Raw genomic sequence first — 17947 nt, forward strand, 5'->3', positions numbered from 1 at the left:
AGTGCTAACCTGTTCACAAGTTAAAGCCGAACATCAGAAACCTTCAGGTCTACTACAACAGTTAGAAATGCCTGTATGGAAATGGGAACTCATAACAATGGACTTTGTTACTAAGTTACCCAAAACCAGAAAAGGTAATGATGCGATTTGGGTAATTGTGGACCGATTAACCAAATCTGCTCATTTTCTACCTATGAAAGAAACCTTTAGCATGGAAAGGTTAGCCAAGTTGTATGTGGATGAAGTAGTATCCTTACATGGAGTCCCACTCTCCATTGTATCGGATAGAGATAGTCGTTTCACTTCCCGTTTCTGGACAAGCTTCCAAGAAGCAATGGGAACCCGACTCAATCTAAGCACTGCATATCATCCACAAACAGACGGACAAAGTGAAAGGACGATCCAAACTCTAGAAGACATGCTCCGAGCGTGTGTAATTGACTTTGGTGGTAATTGGGATAACCATTTACCATTAATTGAATTCTCCTATAACAATAGTTATCATTCAAGCATCGAAGCTGCTCCCTTCGAAGCACTGTATGGACGCAAGTGCAGAACTCCCGTTTGTTGGGCAGAAATAGGAGAAAGTCAATTATCAGGTCCAGAAATTGTGCAAGAAACTACTGAAAAAATAACACAAATCAAGGAAAGATTAAAGACAGCCAGAGATCGCCAGAAAAGCTATGCGGACAATCGCCGCAAGCCGTTAGAATTTCAAGTCGGAGACAAAGTACTTTTGAAAGTATCTCCTTGGAAAGGAGTAGTACGATTTGGTAAGAAAGGAAAACTGAGTCCCAGATATGTTGGACCATTCCCAGTGATCCAACGAATAGGACCAGAAGCTTATCGCTTACAACTACTAGAAGAATTAGCTGGAGTACATGATGTATTTCATGTATCCAATCTCAAGAAATGTTTATCAGACGAATCCCTGGTAGTACCTCTTCAAGATATAGAGGTAAATGAAAAGCTGAAATTCATAGAGAAACCCCTACAAATAGAAAACCGGAAGATCAAGTTTCTCAAACACAAACGACTAGTGCTAGTAAAAGTCAAATGGGAATCCAAGAGAGGACCAGAATACACTTGGGAACTGGAATTAGAAATGAAGCGAAAGTACCCTCATCTATTTTAGTAAATCTTGAGGACGAGATTTTTCTTAAGGTGGGGAGGATGTAACAACTGCCACTAAAATCAATAATTAGGACGATAATTAGTCAATAAGAAAACCCTAATTGAGACACCCAAGTAATTCTGCACTAACCCTAAAATTTCAGAATAATCAGAATCAGGATCAGGGCCCCTAAAACTCTAGGGGGTTAAACCCTAAATGATAATTATCTTCGAAATTCGTTGTCTGAATTAGGAATTCATAAACTGTCGACTCACCAAGCCTATACCAGTGACTAACCTACCCTACCCTAAATTGACACCCCAGGCGATACGCGGCACGTGACACGAATTCTTCCGCGACACGCGGGAGGTGCAAATTTCGGGTATAAATAGAGGGCCTTGGGACTTGAATTCTGACACTGAAACGACGTTAAAATTCTAAATGTCCGCTGAGATATAGTCGAAATACTATAAACACACACACGATTCACGAAGTGCTGCCGCAATCAGGGTAATAACTCGATCGCTATTACGATTCAACGTCCGATCGATTATAACTATCCAACGATTGTCCGAGTGCTGCTCAAATTGAGCTTATACTTTGTTATTCATTGTGATTTCGACTTGAATGTTTGAGTGCTGTTCGAATTCGGACTATGCTCTGTCATTCGTTGTGAATCCATTGGATTGTTAAGTATCGCACTTGATAATAGTTGTGAGGGTTTAATCTCGTGAATTATGTAACTGCTGAATTAGTTACTAATCCCGTTTGTGTGTGCATTGTTATTTAAATTAGGTTAGAAGGCTAATCAGTAAAGCTTATACTCTGCTCGTAAATCTGCAATGTGAGTCATTCTCTTTTTATTAACTGTTTTACAGAACTCCAAGGTTATTTTCAAAGTTATAATTAACAGGGATTAAGTCTATGTAATCACCAAATTACAGCCGGTATGTGGGGTTTTGTATACATTACTTATTTTCCCGTCACACTTGGACAACGAGTTAGCCAAGGGGTGATCTGACCACAGTCACAGACACCATTTGGATAACGAGATAGCCAATGGGTAGTCGAGTGACAAGTACTGTGGGTAGTTGGTTTGATATCAGAAACATTGTAATTCCCCTTAATACTGTAAATTATAACAGACGAGTCGTTTTAATAAAACTGAATGATTCACTCAGTATTTCCCGCTGACAAAACCTTTTTCAAACATGTTTCAGGTGATCTGGTGTGAGCAAAGGAAAGTGCCACGGAGCACTCCCAGCTTAGAAAAGTGGCTCAATGTAAATAAATAAAATGAACATGTTTTGAAAATAAAGATTTCCCTGGGAAATCACATTATTGTAAAATACGAGAATTTATCCCTAAGTTATGAAACGAGCAGTTTAAATTATTGAAAGATCTTGTTTTAAAAAGACTTCCGCTGTCGCCTAAATTAAATACCACGGGATTCCTGTCCCGCGCCTCCTGAAACAGGTCAAACCGGGTCGGGGGCCGTGACAGAAGTTGTGTGTTTTGATAAGATGATTCGATTCTCGCTCGCGAATGGTGATCTTTTATGTGTGTACGGTGAAACCGCTTCGAAAGGTCTCAAACTCATGTCATGCATCCAAGCTAGCAAGTATCTCCGCAAGGAATACAGAGCTTTCTTGGCCAACATTGTAGTAGCGGAGAAGGAAAAGAAAAAGAAGGCCGAAGTTAAAGACGTTCTAGTGGTCCGTGAATTTCCTCAGGTGTTCCCTGATGATCTTCCTGGACTACCGCCAAGTCGTGATATCGACTTTCGTATCGACCTCATTCCTGGAGCGAATCCCGTAGCCAGAGCCCCTTATCGACTCGCACCATCCGAAATGCGGGAACTCTCGAACCAACTCCAGGAGTTACTTAAAAAAGGCTTTATTCGCCCGAGCACTTCTCCTTGGGGCGCGCCAGTCCTTTTCGTTAAAAAGAAGGATGGGTCGTTCAGGATGTGCATCGATTATCAGGAGTTGAATAAGCTAACCATCAAGAACCATTACCCTTTGCCTCAAATCGATGACTTATTTGATCAGCTGCAAGGTGCCAAGTGTTTCTCGAAGATCAATCTACGTTCAGGCTATCATCAATTGTGCATTCGAGAGGAAGACATCCCCAAAACCGCTTTTTGTACTCGATACGGCCATTATGAATTCGTCGTTATGCTTTTTGGTTTAACCAACGCACCCGCGGTTTTCATGGATCTGATGAATCGCGTGTGTAAGCTATTTCTAGACTGTTTCGTCATCGTGTTCATCGACGATGTCTTGATCTATTCCAAATCGAAAGCTGAACACGCGCAACATCTACGTTTGGTTATCGAGCTACTCCAGGGGAAACAACTCTACACCAAGTTCTCCAAGTGCGAATTCTGGCTGGAGGAGGTTCAATTTCTGGGTCACATCGTTAATAGTCAAGGTATTCATGTCGATCCCGCGAAGATTGAAGCAGTTAAGAGTTGGATTACGCCTAAGAACCCGTCCGAAGTTCGTTCTTTTCTCGGACTAGCGGGCTATTATCGGCGATTCATCGAAGGATTCTCTAAGATCGCTGTGCCGCTTACCGCTCTTACTCATAAGGACAAGCCTTTTGTTTGGGGAACTGAACAGGAGTCTGCCTTTCATGCCCTCAAGCATATGCTTTGCAATGCTCCTATCCTCACATTGCCCAACGGAAACAACGATTTCATTATCTATTGTGATGCTTCCAACATTGGTCTCGGTTGTGTTCTCATGCAATGGGACAAGGTTATAGCTTACGCATCTCGTCAGCTCAAAATCCACGAGAAGAACTATACGACCCATGATCTCGAGCTAGGCGCAGTTGTTTTTGCATTGAAGATTTGGCGACACTACCTGTATGGTACCAAGTGTATGATCTTCACCGATCACAAGAGTTTACAACATATCTTCAATAAAAAGGAACTTAACATGCGTCAACGCCGATGGGTAGAACTTCTTAGCGATTACGACTGTGAGATTCGTTATCACCCAGGCAAGGCAAATGTTGTTGCCGACGCGCTCAGCAGACAGAGTTATTTGCTCAGTATTCGCAATACCCAAGCCCAGTATGATCTCGAAACCCTCATCCGCGAAGCCCAGCATGCTTGTTTCAATGAACGCACTTTAAAGAAAGAGAGGATTTATCACGATGGAGCTCAGCTTGTAAGCAAAGCAAATGGGATTTTTTATTATCTAGATCAAATTTGGATCCCTAAGCGGACCGATTTGCGAAAGGTTATAATGGACGAATCCCACAAATCCCGGTATTCTATTCATCTCTGTGCCGATAAAATGTACCAGGATCTTCGTTACAAGTACTGGTGGCCGGGCATGAAACGGGATATTGCTCTTTATGTTGGAAGTTGCCTGACTTGTGCGAGAGTTAAGGCTGAACATCAACAACCTTCTGGCTTACTCGAATAACCTCCAATCCCCATATGGAAGTGGGAGAGTATAGCTATGGATTTCATAACCAAACTTCCGCCCACGCCATCAGGTCACGACAGCATTTGGGTCATAGTTGACCGTTTGACCAAATCAGCCCACTTTTTGCCAATACGGGAAGACTACAAGGTAGAACGACTAGCCCGAATTTACACCGACGAGATCATTTGTAATCATGGTATGCCTCGTGACATCATTTTAGACCGTGACGCTCGGGTTACTTCGCGATTGTGGGAAACGTTTCAAGCAGCTCTTGGAACAACGCTTAACCTAAGTACCGCATTCCATCCTCAAACCGACAGACAGACTGAAAGAACGATCCGTACTCTTGAAGACATGCTCCGTGCGTGTGTTATAGACTTCGGTGGTAGTTGGAACAAATACCTACTGTTAGTCGAATTCTCGTACAACAACAGCTATCATGCCAGCATCCAAATGGCACCATTTGAGGCTTTATATGGAAGAAGATGTCGTTCACCTATTGTGTGGCACGAGATCGGTCACTCGCAATTAACCGGTCCCGAGTTACTACAAGAGACGACTGACAAAATCCTCCAGATTCGTGACAACTTGTCGAAAGCCAGGGATAGACAGAAAAGTTACGCCGATAGAAGACGCAAGCCCCTTGAATTTGATGTTGGCGACTACGTACTCCTAAAGGTATCACCTTGGAAGGGTGTGGTCAGATTCGTCAAGAAAGGGAAACTAGCACCTCGATATGTTGGACCTTTTAAGATTCTGGAAAGGATCGGTAACGTCGCCTACAGGCTTAAACTACCGGAGGAACTTAGTAACGTCCACCCGACTTTCCATGTGTCAAACCTCCGAAAATGCCTAGCTGATCAGGATCTGATTGTACCTCTCGACGACCTTCAAGTCAACAAAACGCTGCATTTCGTGGAAAAGCCTGTCGAAATCATGGATTGCCAAACCAAGCAACTTAGACGCTCGCGCATCCCTATCGTGAAAGTCCGATGGGAAGGCAAACGAGGCGCAGAGTTTACTTGGGAACTCGAAAGCGACATGAAGGCTAAGTACCCGCAGTTGTTTAAATGAGGATCTGAAGCGCGAAATTGGTAAAACCATTCACGGTGCTGTGCAGCTTCGAGCCTAATTTCGGGACGAAATTCCCTAAACAAGGGGAGGCTGTAACACCCCGTGTTTTCGAATGTCAAAGTCAAAGTCCAAGTAAAGTTTGACTTCTTTGACTGTAATTAATCTATTCTATGTTTTATTATTTGTATTATGTGGAGTAAGTGTTGTCAATCAAAGTAATCGAACGAATTGAATGTTTACTCGACGCAAAACGATTTACAACTGTGAATAGTAGGAGTAACAATGCGATAAAGTTAATCAATCAATAATCAAGCTAATCGAATCATCAATCGAACTCGAAACTCGAATTATGCGAATTTGGTGTTATATTACGTGTGTGTGCGCCTTACGTGTTACCTGTGCGTGTTTACTTTATGCTATGTGTGGTGATCAATCGAATCGAAACTTGAAACTCAATCGAACTCAATTGAAATCGAAATCGAATATGGAATGTAGATGCTTGTATGTAGATAGAGTGGTTGGGATTAAAAGTAATTTGAATAGGAAACTCTATCGTATTCGTATCATCTTCAATCGAAATCGAAATATCAAAAATCGTCGCACCGAACACTCAAAGCAGGCTGTGGATCGATCAGGCTCCTAAGCCGATCGAACAGCCCAGCCGATCGGACAGACTGTCCGATCGAGCAGGCTGTCCGATCGGGATGCCTGGCCGATCGGCCAGCCCTATCCTCTTTGGGAAGCCTATAAATAGGCCTGTCATTGTCATTCTTTCCACTTTTGGAAACCCTCTGACCGACCAGCTCGTGCTCCCCTTCTTTTCTCGGATTTCTTCCTATTTTGGTAAGTTTTCATCCTAAATCTTGTACTTTCTTGATCAATACACACTCCTACACCTTTCTATCTTTCAAATCTTGATTTCTAACCGTGAAATCATCAAGATCTAAGTATTCTAGGATGATGTCATCATGGTGTTCTTCAAGAACTTCATGTTTTGGCCTCAATCCACCAAGAATCACTTGGATCTAGCCGATTTCCACATAAACAAACTAAGATCTATCACAGATCTAAACATTTACATGGTGTGAAGGATTGAAAGAATGATTTCCAAATTTCTTTCAACTCTTTTACACTCAATGCCTTCAAAACCGGTAGAAACGGAGCTTGAGCCAACTCACCAATCATTCTAATGGTTTTGTGGTTCGAGATTCGGATTCTATCTACGAGGTTCACCGATTTCAGGTTAAACGTTAAACTATCGTTCCGAACAGTTCACCGGCCGGACTTGGGTGATTCCTGTTCGAGCAGGGGAAACAAGTAAGAACGAAGGTGCCATGGTTCAACTCGTTGTCAAAATATCTCAATATAACGTCAAACAATCAGAACAGCCAACTGTTAGACGAACAGGCCGACCAGGTCAGGATGCTGACCGATCGAACAGGCGGTTCGAACAAACAGCCCAACCGATGGGACATGTCAGCCGATCGACCAGGCCAGCCGATCGGCTAGCACATGGCCCCACACTTTGACAATTTCATGATGTATAGTATTGAACGAAGTGATGTTCGATCGAACGAGCTGTTCTATAACATTACTCATCGGATCATGAGATACTATGCTTCAACCCTTAATCGATTTTACAACTCGTTCGAACATGCTGTTTGATCAGGTGACATCCTGCTGAGGACTACTACTGATGTGTCTAACCGATCGGTTAAGCCGGCCGATCGAACGGCCTGTTCGATCGATCGACCTGAAGGGTAAGAACACTTCAATGTTCTCAAATACTACAACGAAAACTTCAAAAGGACAAGCCACCATACACAAACACATCCTACACAAGGGAAGAAACAATCCACTCGAACAGTCCAACCGATCGAGCCTACCGGCCGATCGAACAGGCTGTCCGAACGGACTGTCTAACCGAACGAACGATCCGTTCGATCGAACCAACAGTTCGATCGACCAGGCTGTTCGACCCATCATCACTTATTTCTTTTCACGCGTTACTCATCGTTATACTATCGAACTATTCAGGCTAACCCTACTCTCAAGCACTCCCTTCAATCCATCAATCAATCGCTGTGAGTATACTCGAACCCTTTTTGCTTTAGCACTTTTGGGTGTTAAATACGTTACTTATCTAAAAATCACAATCGAACACACTACTCAACTATTTAAACGCTAACCGTTTTGCATGTATTACGTGACTAAATGAATGCTTGTTGTTGTGTTTACACGTGGAATGCTGTCTACCTGCCTTAACGACGTAGTACTATAGTTTGGACTCAGCACCCGTTCACACGGGGGTTGTTAAGGACAATTACTTGCATGGATTACGGTGGTAATCATGTATTGCGAACTGTCTCAGACAGTCAACCCGCAGTCATTGGTATCGATAGATCCATGTCGATAATTAACATGCTTCGTTTTCCTCTGTGTACGTGTTGGTTATGCGTAAACTATTTCGAACTCTATATGCTATATCAAACTTATATGCTCACCTTTACATTTTATGTATTGACTTTATTTTAGCGTATGTGACAGGCAATTAGGATGCTTATCTGCTAGGAAGGCGAGCTAGGAATAAGCGTCTAGAGCATAGTTGTCTGTAGATCTTGCAGATCGAGTCTCTAGAGGCATTTGAACAATATTTATAATTTATTTAAATCTGAGTTGTCGGAATAGTATATTTGACTAGATGCTTATCTGTAATAACTTGTTTTATTATTTGGGATACGGTATGGGACGTATTATTTAAACTAAATAGTAATGATAGTTGTTGTGGAAACTTCTGGACAATCTGTTTCGCTCAGTGCCATGCCCCGATGATTCCGCCATCGGTTGGGGTGTGACACACAATAACATAGCGGAAGTCTTGGGAGTATAAAATAATTATTACAAATTACAAATGTCCAAATGTTCAAATATTATATAGACCAAAAGTGTATAAAAGATCCATAGGCGGATCGGAATAACAAAAGATTATATAAAGAGATTACTAGGCTTCTTGCATGGAGTTGCAAATTCCACTTAAGCAATTACCGGGCAGCTTCCAGCCTAATTACGTTCTTTGCGACCTGTGCTTAGTCTTTTGAAGATACGCCAATTTTCACTGGTAAATATAAATAACCGACACATTTTAAAAATATTTCAAAATCATTTTATGTACACTATGGTACATATAATTTCATAAATAACCTGGGACAAACTATTTCTCTTGTTATCAGTATTACATGCTTGTCAATACATATGGGGCCCGGAACTAAACTCCGGGACATGATTAACCGACACACCACTTTAACCCATAAAAGGGTATCCCTAAAAAGGGTAAGAAAATATTTTATTATAGCATGAGCATCTGTCGGGTGTATGCTTACACCCCATGCTTAGGTCGTGGCCATTTGCAATTAAATGAGCCGAGGATATCCACAACATAGTCGCATTAACCCCCAATGTTTAAGTTATCAAGCAATAAGAATTAAAACATGTTATTTGGATTTTAGACACAATCCGTCATTGGTCCCATACCCGACCAAGCGGTAATAATTTACCGTATCCCAAGCCTGTATAGGGAAAATAGGTTAAGAGTATTTACCTGGCTTAAGTCTTTACAATCCAAAGACAAATATAAGCACAAGCGTTCAAACAAAATAACAAGTAAGGTTGAAATTTATTGGACGCCCTTAGTCTGGAATAAATGGAATTATTATCCATTAGAATGTTAACGGGTCCTATTCAAATCATAGACTTGGAATGGTTAACTAATATAAAGAAACAATACGGTTCGCTAGATTAAGCGGTGACCGAATAGAATGTGGTTTGAACCCTCACAGGTACTATGACTTGTATAATATGGGTTAACCATAATAAATTGTGGATTTTTAAAAGAATTAGAAGGATTTGACCCAATTCGGTTAACTTGTATAAACTAAGTTACATAAGTCAACCATACGCACATAGGCGGTATCGGGTGATCGGATGAGTCAATGTCAAGTTCATCATGCCAAAAGATGATTATTAAGTTACCACATCAGTAGGTATTACATTTTATATGTTCATGATGGTTTAAAACAATTTTATGCACAAAAGGGCAAATTTGGTATTTTTACGGCATGATGTAAGAACTTGCATAAAACCCGACAACTGATTATGGTCAAATGGTATAACCTCGGAGGGTTATTCCATACATTAATATGATCATAGTGAAACTTCAAAACAGTAGGTAACTTAACTAAAACGGGTCAGAATCAAAAGTCAAAGCAGAAGTCAAACTACTTGACTTTTGGTTGCGAACCGGACTATAAACTGGAAATGACGGGTTGAACATGCTTTAACATGTTCTAACATGTTTTACCAACTGATATAATGTCAAAAATGTGTGTTAAAATGTTTATAAGTTCATTTTATATGTTTTCCGTAAAACTGCGTTTTGACTTTCATTTAAACATAACTTTGACCAGTCATTTGACAATTTAACGTGATCTTCAGGAGGTGCCCTCATAGGGGATTATTACCTACCATATTATGATCACAAAGCCATATTCAATTCGAACATTGGCTAGACCATAATGGTCATAACCGAAAGTCAAAGCAAAAGTCAATATGCTTGACTTTCGGCTAATAACTTAGCCTACAAAATAAAAGAACTATGAAAGAACACTTACAAGTGTTCTAGGAGGAACTTGAACTTGGTAGGAGGCCTCTAGGAAGAAGCAAACTCCAGATGAGAGATTAGAGAAGAGAAATGAGAAATGAGCAAGGAAATGAGGTGCACGATAGTTGTTATTTATACTTGAAACATGATCATAGGATCATGCAAAGTGTTAGAATTAGTTCTAGGATGATTCCAGGTAAGGTATGAGGTGTCAGAAGACGAACAATGGTGGCAAAATGCGAGATAGGTGGCACAACATGCACGCTACCTTGGGCAGCAAACAAAATCTGCCAGTACCATGCCTTACGGACCGTAAGGGTTCAAGGCTTACGGTCCGTAAGCCTTATGCGCGCTCACTGTTTTTAAATCCTTACGGCCCGTAAGACCCAAGGTCTTGCGGTCCGTAAGGCATTTACAGTTACAATGAAATCTTCACCTTACGGTCTGTAAGGCTGTAGGCCTTGTGGTCCGTAAGGGTCACTCAGAGGCCAAAAATTGGCATGTTGACATATTTAGTCCCTCCACACTCAATCTTCCACGATTCTACATAATTAGTCCCTCTCGTCCAACATTGTGGCATATTTGAGAGTTGATTGGACACATGTGGCCATACAATTCGTTATAAAATTCCGAGGTGTTACATCCTCACCCCCTTAAAAGAAATCTCGTCCTCGAGATTTTTATTCAAAAAGATAGGGGTACTTTTGTCTCATATTGGACTCAACCTCCCATGTATATTCTGGGCCACGATGGGCATCTGATTTGACTTTCACGATGGGGATCATTTTCTTTCGGAGCTTTTTACCCTGTCGATCCTCGATCGAAATTGGTTTCTCAATGAAACTCAGGTTTTCATCAATCTGCACATCATGGTGCGATATTGCTAGCGACTCATCGGCTAGACATTTCTTTAAATTACATATGTGGAATACATCATGGATTCCACTGAGTTCCTCAGGTAGTTTAATTCTATAAGCCACGGAACTGACACATTCGATTATCTCGAATGGTCAAATGTATCTCGGGCTCAACTTGCTCTAATTTCCAAATATCATCACACCTTTCCAGGGTGATACTTTTAATAAAACTTTGTCCCCAATTGGAACTTAAGAGGTTTCCGCCTCTTATCAGCATAGCTTTTCTGCCTATCACGGTTTTGTATAATCTTTTCCGTGGTCTCCAAGACTATCTCAGGTCCTGATAGTGGGCTTTCCCCCAACTTCAGCCCAACAAATGGGCGTTCTACACTTTCTCCCATACAAGGCTTCAAATGGAGCAGCCTTGATGCTAGTATGATAACATTATTGTAGGAGAATTCAGTTAGGGGTATATAATCATCCCAACTACCACCTAATCAATTACGCATGCTCTCCCAGCATGTCTTCCAATGTCTGAATGGTACGCTCACTATGTCCATCAGTCTGTGGATGGTAAGTCGTACTGAAATTTAATCGCATGCCCAATGATTGTTGGAAACTCTTCAAAAAATGAGATGTATATCTCGTATCTCGTATCTCTTTCAGATACTATGGATACTGGCACACCATGCAAGGACACAATATTGTCCACATATAATTTGGCCAATTTGTCAGAACTATAAGTCTCCTTGATTGGCAGAAAATGGGCTGACTTAGTGAGTCTATCGACAATTACCCAAATCGTGTCATTTTCACGTTTGGTCTTTGGTAACTTGGTAATCAAATCCATAGTTACCATCTCCCATTTCCAAGTGGGAATTTCAAGTTGTTATAGCAATCCCGACGGTTTCTGATGTTCGACTTTAACCTGCAAATACGTCAGACGCTTAGCTACATAAGTGGCTATGGATTTCTTTATACCCATCCACCAATAATTCTTTTTCAAATCCTGGTGCATTTTGTCGCCTCCAGGATGTACAGAATATCTGGAATTATGAGCTTCCTTGAGAATTAGATCTCTGAGTCCTTCAAAGATAGGAACCCATATACGATTATTAAATCTCAGGATTCCATCATTCTAGGTGCTAATAGTTCAACAGTTCCACCTAATCCTTCATTAGAAGCATTTGCTTCTAATAAGGCTTGTTTCTGAGCATTTAGCAGCTCCTCATTCAAGCTAGTACATAGCTCAATAAGATCATTAAGTGAATACATGTTTCAATACTTGTATGTGAATTGGATACTATGGGTACACAGAGGAGACTCATGTCTTCACAACTATATGTAGCCAGAGGGCGTGTTTCTTGAGCTTTTTTTAAGGATGTAAAACCATAGCCCAAAAGCCGCATTCGAGACCATACAATACACAAACCTTTCAATTGAAAATTGCTCTACGGAAGATCACCTATGCCTGTACCTTCTATTTTAACTCTTTCAAACACTCTAACTGTCCAAGTTCCTCCGACAATTTCTCAACTCCAATACAATTATTGTTGGGATGCAGTGGGCAAAAATAAAGGGACTCTGCAGTTAGTCCTAGCGTAGCCAAATAAGCAAGACCACGTAATATCACTGTTGAACTCCATAGTCCCGCCACCATCAAGATCCAGCCCAATTTCTCAAATAAGCAAGATGACGTAACCTTATATTTCTCCACCGATTTCAATAAGTTACTAAAATCAAATCTCTCCATAAGAACCAGCATCTGACCAAGCGATGTAGCCCTAATCAGCATAAAAACTCCAAAAACATGAAATAAAGGCAATAGAAGCAAAGACACATGGTGAGGTTGCAGCTGAGGCGCATTCTCGTTGTCACACCCTCAAATCCACACGCGGAGTACTACCGCGAGGCGTGTGACTGACAAGGATCTTAACCATTAATCATGTTGAACCGATTACTTACGTTATAAATTTTTCCAATAAAATTTAGTCTATATATTTAAATGTACGAAGACAAAGTTTATTCTAGCAGCGAATGTATAAAGAAAACCCATCATAGTTTAAAACCACAAGTTCTTTCATTAAGCGTTAACATAATACTTACATACCACACACTCTAGCCGATTGTAATGTCCGTCCAAAGCTATAACGAGCAACCTGCAAAGCATGCAGTAGGGTGTCAACATAAAGTTGGCGAGTTCACAGTTTATCCGATTTTATTTCCAAAAACTTTTGTTGTTTAATTAACCATTTATATCATGCCATGGGGAGCTACCCCATATGTAAGCTACTAAACTGTGCAGTACCGAATACTTAGCGACCGTACGTTTCTGTATTTTGCCCCGTTTGTCAATGTCTATCATCATTGACGGTTTGCCAAAGTCTATTAGTTCACGCCCGTCCTCAAAAAGCACGGTGTGAGGTTGGTGAGACCTAAATAGCGCTATCAACTAATAACCCGTTCGCCAGGCCCCGACGACTAATCAGTATAATGAGTGGGGACTTTCCGTGATAGATTTTCGTTTAGTACACTTGTTGCATCTAATATAAATAGTAAATAAACTAAGCATCCCACACAAGGGGAGAAGAGTTACCCATATCCCACACAAGGAGATAGTATTACCCGTATCCCACACAAGGAAATATTGTAGTTTGTATCCCACACAAGGAGATAGCGTAGTTTGTATCCCACACAAGGAGATAGCGTTTTCGTTCCGTTTCCCAACCACCTGGAACGCATGCTTTTAGTAAAAGTTGTGAACTCACATTTGCTTTGCTTGGCAGATAATTTACTTGGTTATGTTGGTCAACCACATCCGTATCATCAGGTAGTCCTTGGGGTTCTCTGTAGTCTGCTGCCAAGTTCTATCACCATCATCAGCATCTTGCCTCTCGCCGTCGACCACCGCAGTGCTGTCGTGCTGCCACCGCCGTTCATGGTGGTGGCCGGCTGTATCATCAGTAGGGGAGGAGAACAGGGTGAGGAGAGGGTGTATGCGTGTAGGTACAAAAGGAAAGGAGATTGGTGGGTGTGTCCGGAGAAGTTGTTTCTTGCAGCCGGGTGTTGGCCGGAGGATACCTCCGGCGACCGGAGATTGAGGGGGGTACAGGGGTGTGTGGCTGAATTGTTGTTATGTGTGTAGGGTTTTGTGAGGGGATGAAAAGGATATGATACCTTTATATGTTAGGGTTTAGAGGTTTAAGTGAGTTGGGTTGGGCCAAGCCCATGGGTATAATCTTGTTAATTACTGTTGTCTTGTTTATAAAAAAATGAGTTCGTTTAACCACACAAACAAATACACTGTTTGTTACATATATATGTATGCGCGTTAAATTTAATACGCTTGTTTCTAGTTATCAGTTAAACGGTTAGTTTCTCTCGTCGCATGCTATTACTATTTAATAAATAATAATAATAATAATAATAATAATAATAATAATAATAATAATAATAATAATAATAATAATAATAATAATAATAATAATCTATTACCGAATGGGATCGAGAGCACGTGTTGTCACACTTGTCTTTTACGAATTTGTTATAGTGTGCATCGGAGGTAATCACGATAAATTCCGGTGACTTAACTCCACACCTTTGATTCTGCCGGTTGTACCTGATGAGTACATAACCAAAGAGCAGAGATGAGCAAGCCAGAGACCTATTCCATATCCATATGGTCGAGATCTACAAGGGTTTCAGATCTAAGGCAAGGTTTCGTGGGTTGAAGTGGTGTGAGGGGGGTTTCGATGTCGTTGGTCGAAGTGGTGGTCGTGACCTGTGAGGCATTTTGGTGTAATTAACTGAAAATTTTAATCTGGTTTGTACTAAGGGACCTAGGGTGTAATAGGTTTTCCAAATAAAGGACTGTAACTGTAATTATTAAAATTAAAGGTTATCCATTGCAATCTGATACAAACATAAAGGACGAAAAATGTAATTTACCCTAATAGTTTATATAATCCGTTATGCTAAAGGGCTTTTTTTTTTTCAGCTCGGCCGACGACTCCGAATTTGATAATTATTTATCCATTGAATTATTATTTCTTACCATAGTTACGAAACTAAAAAATGAAACAGAAAAAAAAAATGCAGGTAAAATGTATACCATATGTGTCGGTTCATTAATTTTAACACTAAAAATTAGGATAAGTAAAATATAGTAGGGTTGGTGTGTTTTAACTTCTTTTATTTTCGAAATATCATAACTCTTTTAAAACAAGGCTAACAAATTAAAAGGTTAAAACAAAATAAAACAAACTTGAACCGAATCATACATCATATTCCAAGTTTAAATTAAAAACTTGGGTTTAGGTGAACGCAAAATCTCTTTCAATGATGATTACCCTTTAGTTTTTGAGAAAATCCCACTAAGCAATGGAATTAGAGTTTTCTTTTTAGTTTTCTTGATCTTGAATGATGAATTACTTCTCTCTTGTATTTTTGGTACTTCATATGGTACTTCAGCGATCACCTTTGTTGGTGGAGTCTGAAACTTTTCCGAATCCTCTCGTTTTAATTCGAACAAATTATCATCGACTTGTTCGTGTTTATCTTGTTTTGCTTGAGTAGGTTTCGAATTTTCCATAAACTTGATCTCTTCTATCTCAGGGACAGGGGTTATATGATTGCTTGGATAGGGTTCTCTTGTCGACCTCAATTGGTTGAGTTCCGATTTTGTTTCTTCAAGTTGTTGTTTAAGCGACATAAGATAGTAGGCCATTAGTTTTGCCTCGTCGTTAGAACTTTCTAATGTTTGTTTCTTCTCTTCAACGACGATTGTTTTCGCATGTTGGTTGTTTTCCCTTTCGCTTCCCATCTATCAAAATATAACATATATAACTATCAATGTGTAAATCACAAACTACATATATAGTATATGAAAACATATTGGTTTGGCCAAAACGTTTATTATTTATATTTTTAAAAAAGAAAATTACTAAAAGCAACATAACCTCTTTGAGCTTTTGTGCGTAAACCTCGCGTACTAAAACTTTCTCTCCAAACAGCAGAACGGCTTCTTTCACAGACTTAAACGGTTGTCGTGTATCGATTTCCACCCTCCCTTTCACGACCAAACCCTCCTCCATCTCTTCACAAAACTAAGTTGAAAAAAAAATTAAAACGCTAAGAGCATATGCATGGAACAAAAGCACACACCACTTGTGAAATAAATGAAGATATGCATGAATGATTTATAAGAGAGAAAAAAGGATATAATTATGCACATTTCTTGGCTTCCACTTCACTAGAATTCTGTTAATTGAAGTTGATGTTTATTGTTTTGGTGGTTGCACCATCTTATTCTCTTTAATCATTTTTTATAATAATAATGTATTGTATGTTTACGGTAATAACTAAATTCTAATCCATCGAAGGATGAATCAAATCCACCTTGATTTGGTCCCCACCAACATGGGGTCATTGGGTCCATTCCTAAATAATTTTTCTTAAGAATTATATATGAACATTTATAATAACATTATTAAAACCTATATATGAGCATTTATATAACATATTAAAACCTATAAAAGATATATTATATGGCAACATATTAAAACCTATATATGAGCATTTATAATAACATATTAAAACCTATAAAAGATATATTCTACGGCAAAAGATCAAATACAAATAGCCTTATCGTGCTGAACGTGCGAAATGCATGAAAAAGGTAAACAAACACGATGACATTTTCGTGATTATTTTCTCATAAAGTAACTATCAAAATTACCCTGCAAATGATCATGTAGGGTAATTTTGATCTTGTAGGTAAATTTTTTTAAAATGATCTTGTAGGGTAATGCTGATCTTGTAGGGTACTTTTATAGAGTAACATAATTACTCTATAAATGATCTTGTAGGATAATTTTGATCATGTAGGGTAATTTTGATCTTGTAGGGTAATTACGAGTAAAATAATTACGAAAATGTCATCACGTTTTTTTTATCTTTTCATGCCTTTCGTACGATAAGAATATTTGTACAGGATCTTTACCCTATATTATATAGCGATAATTAACAAGATTTATAAATGATAATTTATATCAAATTAGATGAGAGACGAAAAGAGTTTTTTCAATGTATGAACACAAATCTTTAAACTTGGAACACGGTAAAGTTGACCAAGAAGCCAACTCATGATCCTAGAAATCTTGACGATCATGCACTAGACCACTCCTTGAAAACTTGACCAGTACTTGAGCTTTGAAAGCTTGCCAAACATACCAACTATCCAACCGAGAAAACTTAACCATCAGACCAATTCTTGAACCTTACTAACAAGAACCAACACGTAAACCTTCGACGCATCCCATACAATTAGACTCGACGAACTACCCTTTGAAATGTTGGAAAGTTAGCTGAAAAAAAAAAAAAGAATTGAGTTTTTACTACTTTGAACACGAAATATTATATACATATGTATGCTATATGTATGTAGGGTTTTTTTTTTTTTTTTTTTTTTTTTTTTTGACAAGTAAACTTCATTAGAAAACACCAACCCACAAAACGGGAAGGCCGAACAAAACAAAACTACATAAATACAAAATTACACCACTCGGTCCAAGAGACGGACCTATCTTTAAATCTACTTTTAACCCAAAGAAACCCAATAGACTTAGAGGGTGTTTGGGGTTGAGTTTTGAATGAGATTTTTAGATTATTGAGTGTTGAAATCGTAAATAATAAGTTTTGAGTGTTTGGGTCAAAAAAATTAAAAAAAAACTGATTATTTGCGTTTAGAAAGTTACAAAACGCAATTTTCCAAAAGCAGCTCCCCCCCCCCCTAGTGCAACAA

At 39.5% G+C, this 17947-nt stretch overlaps 1 protein-coding gene across 1 annotated transcript; it reads right to left on the reverse strand.

Moving 5' to 3' along the window:
- Positions 1 to 15359: 15359 nt before the first annotated feature.
- Positions 15360 to 16320, reverse strand: LOC110899464 (WEB family protein At3g51220). Its single transcript, XM_022146359.2, has 2 exons — positions 16104 to 16320; positions 15360 to 15967 (listed from the first exon to the last, which is right to left on the reverse strand). Exons 1-2 carry the CDS (start codon positions 16236 to 16238, stop codon positions 15491 to 15493), a joined length of 612 nt encoding a protein of 203 aa, XP_022002051.1. The 5' UTR covers positions 16239 to 16320; the 3' UTR covers positions 15360 to 15490.
- Positions 16321 to 17947: the final 1627 nt, after the last annotated feature.

The sequence above is a fragment of the Helianthus annuus genome, chromosome 7, assembly GCF_002127325.2.
Source record: "Helianthus annuus cultivar XRQ/B chromosome 7, HanXRQr2.0-SUNRISE, whole genome shotgun sequence".
Lineage (NCBI taxonomy): Eukaryota > Viridiplantae > Streptophyta > Magnoliopsida > Asterales > Asteraceae > Helianthus > Helianthus annuus.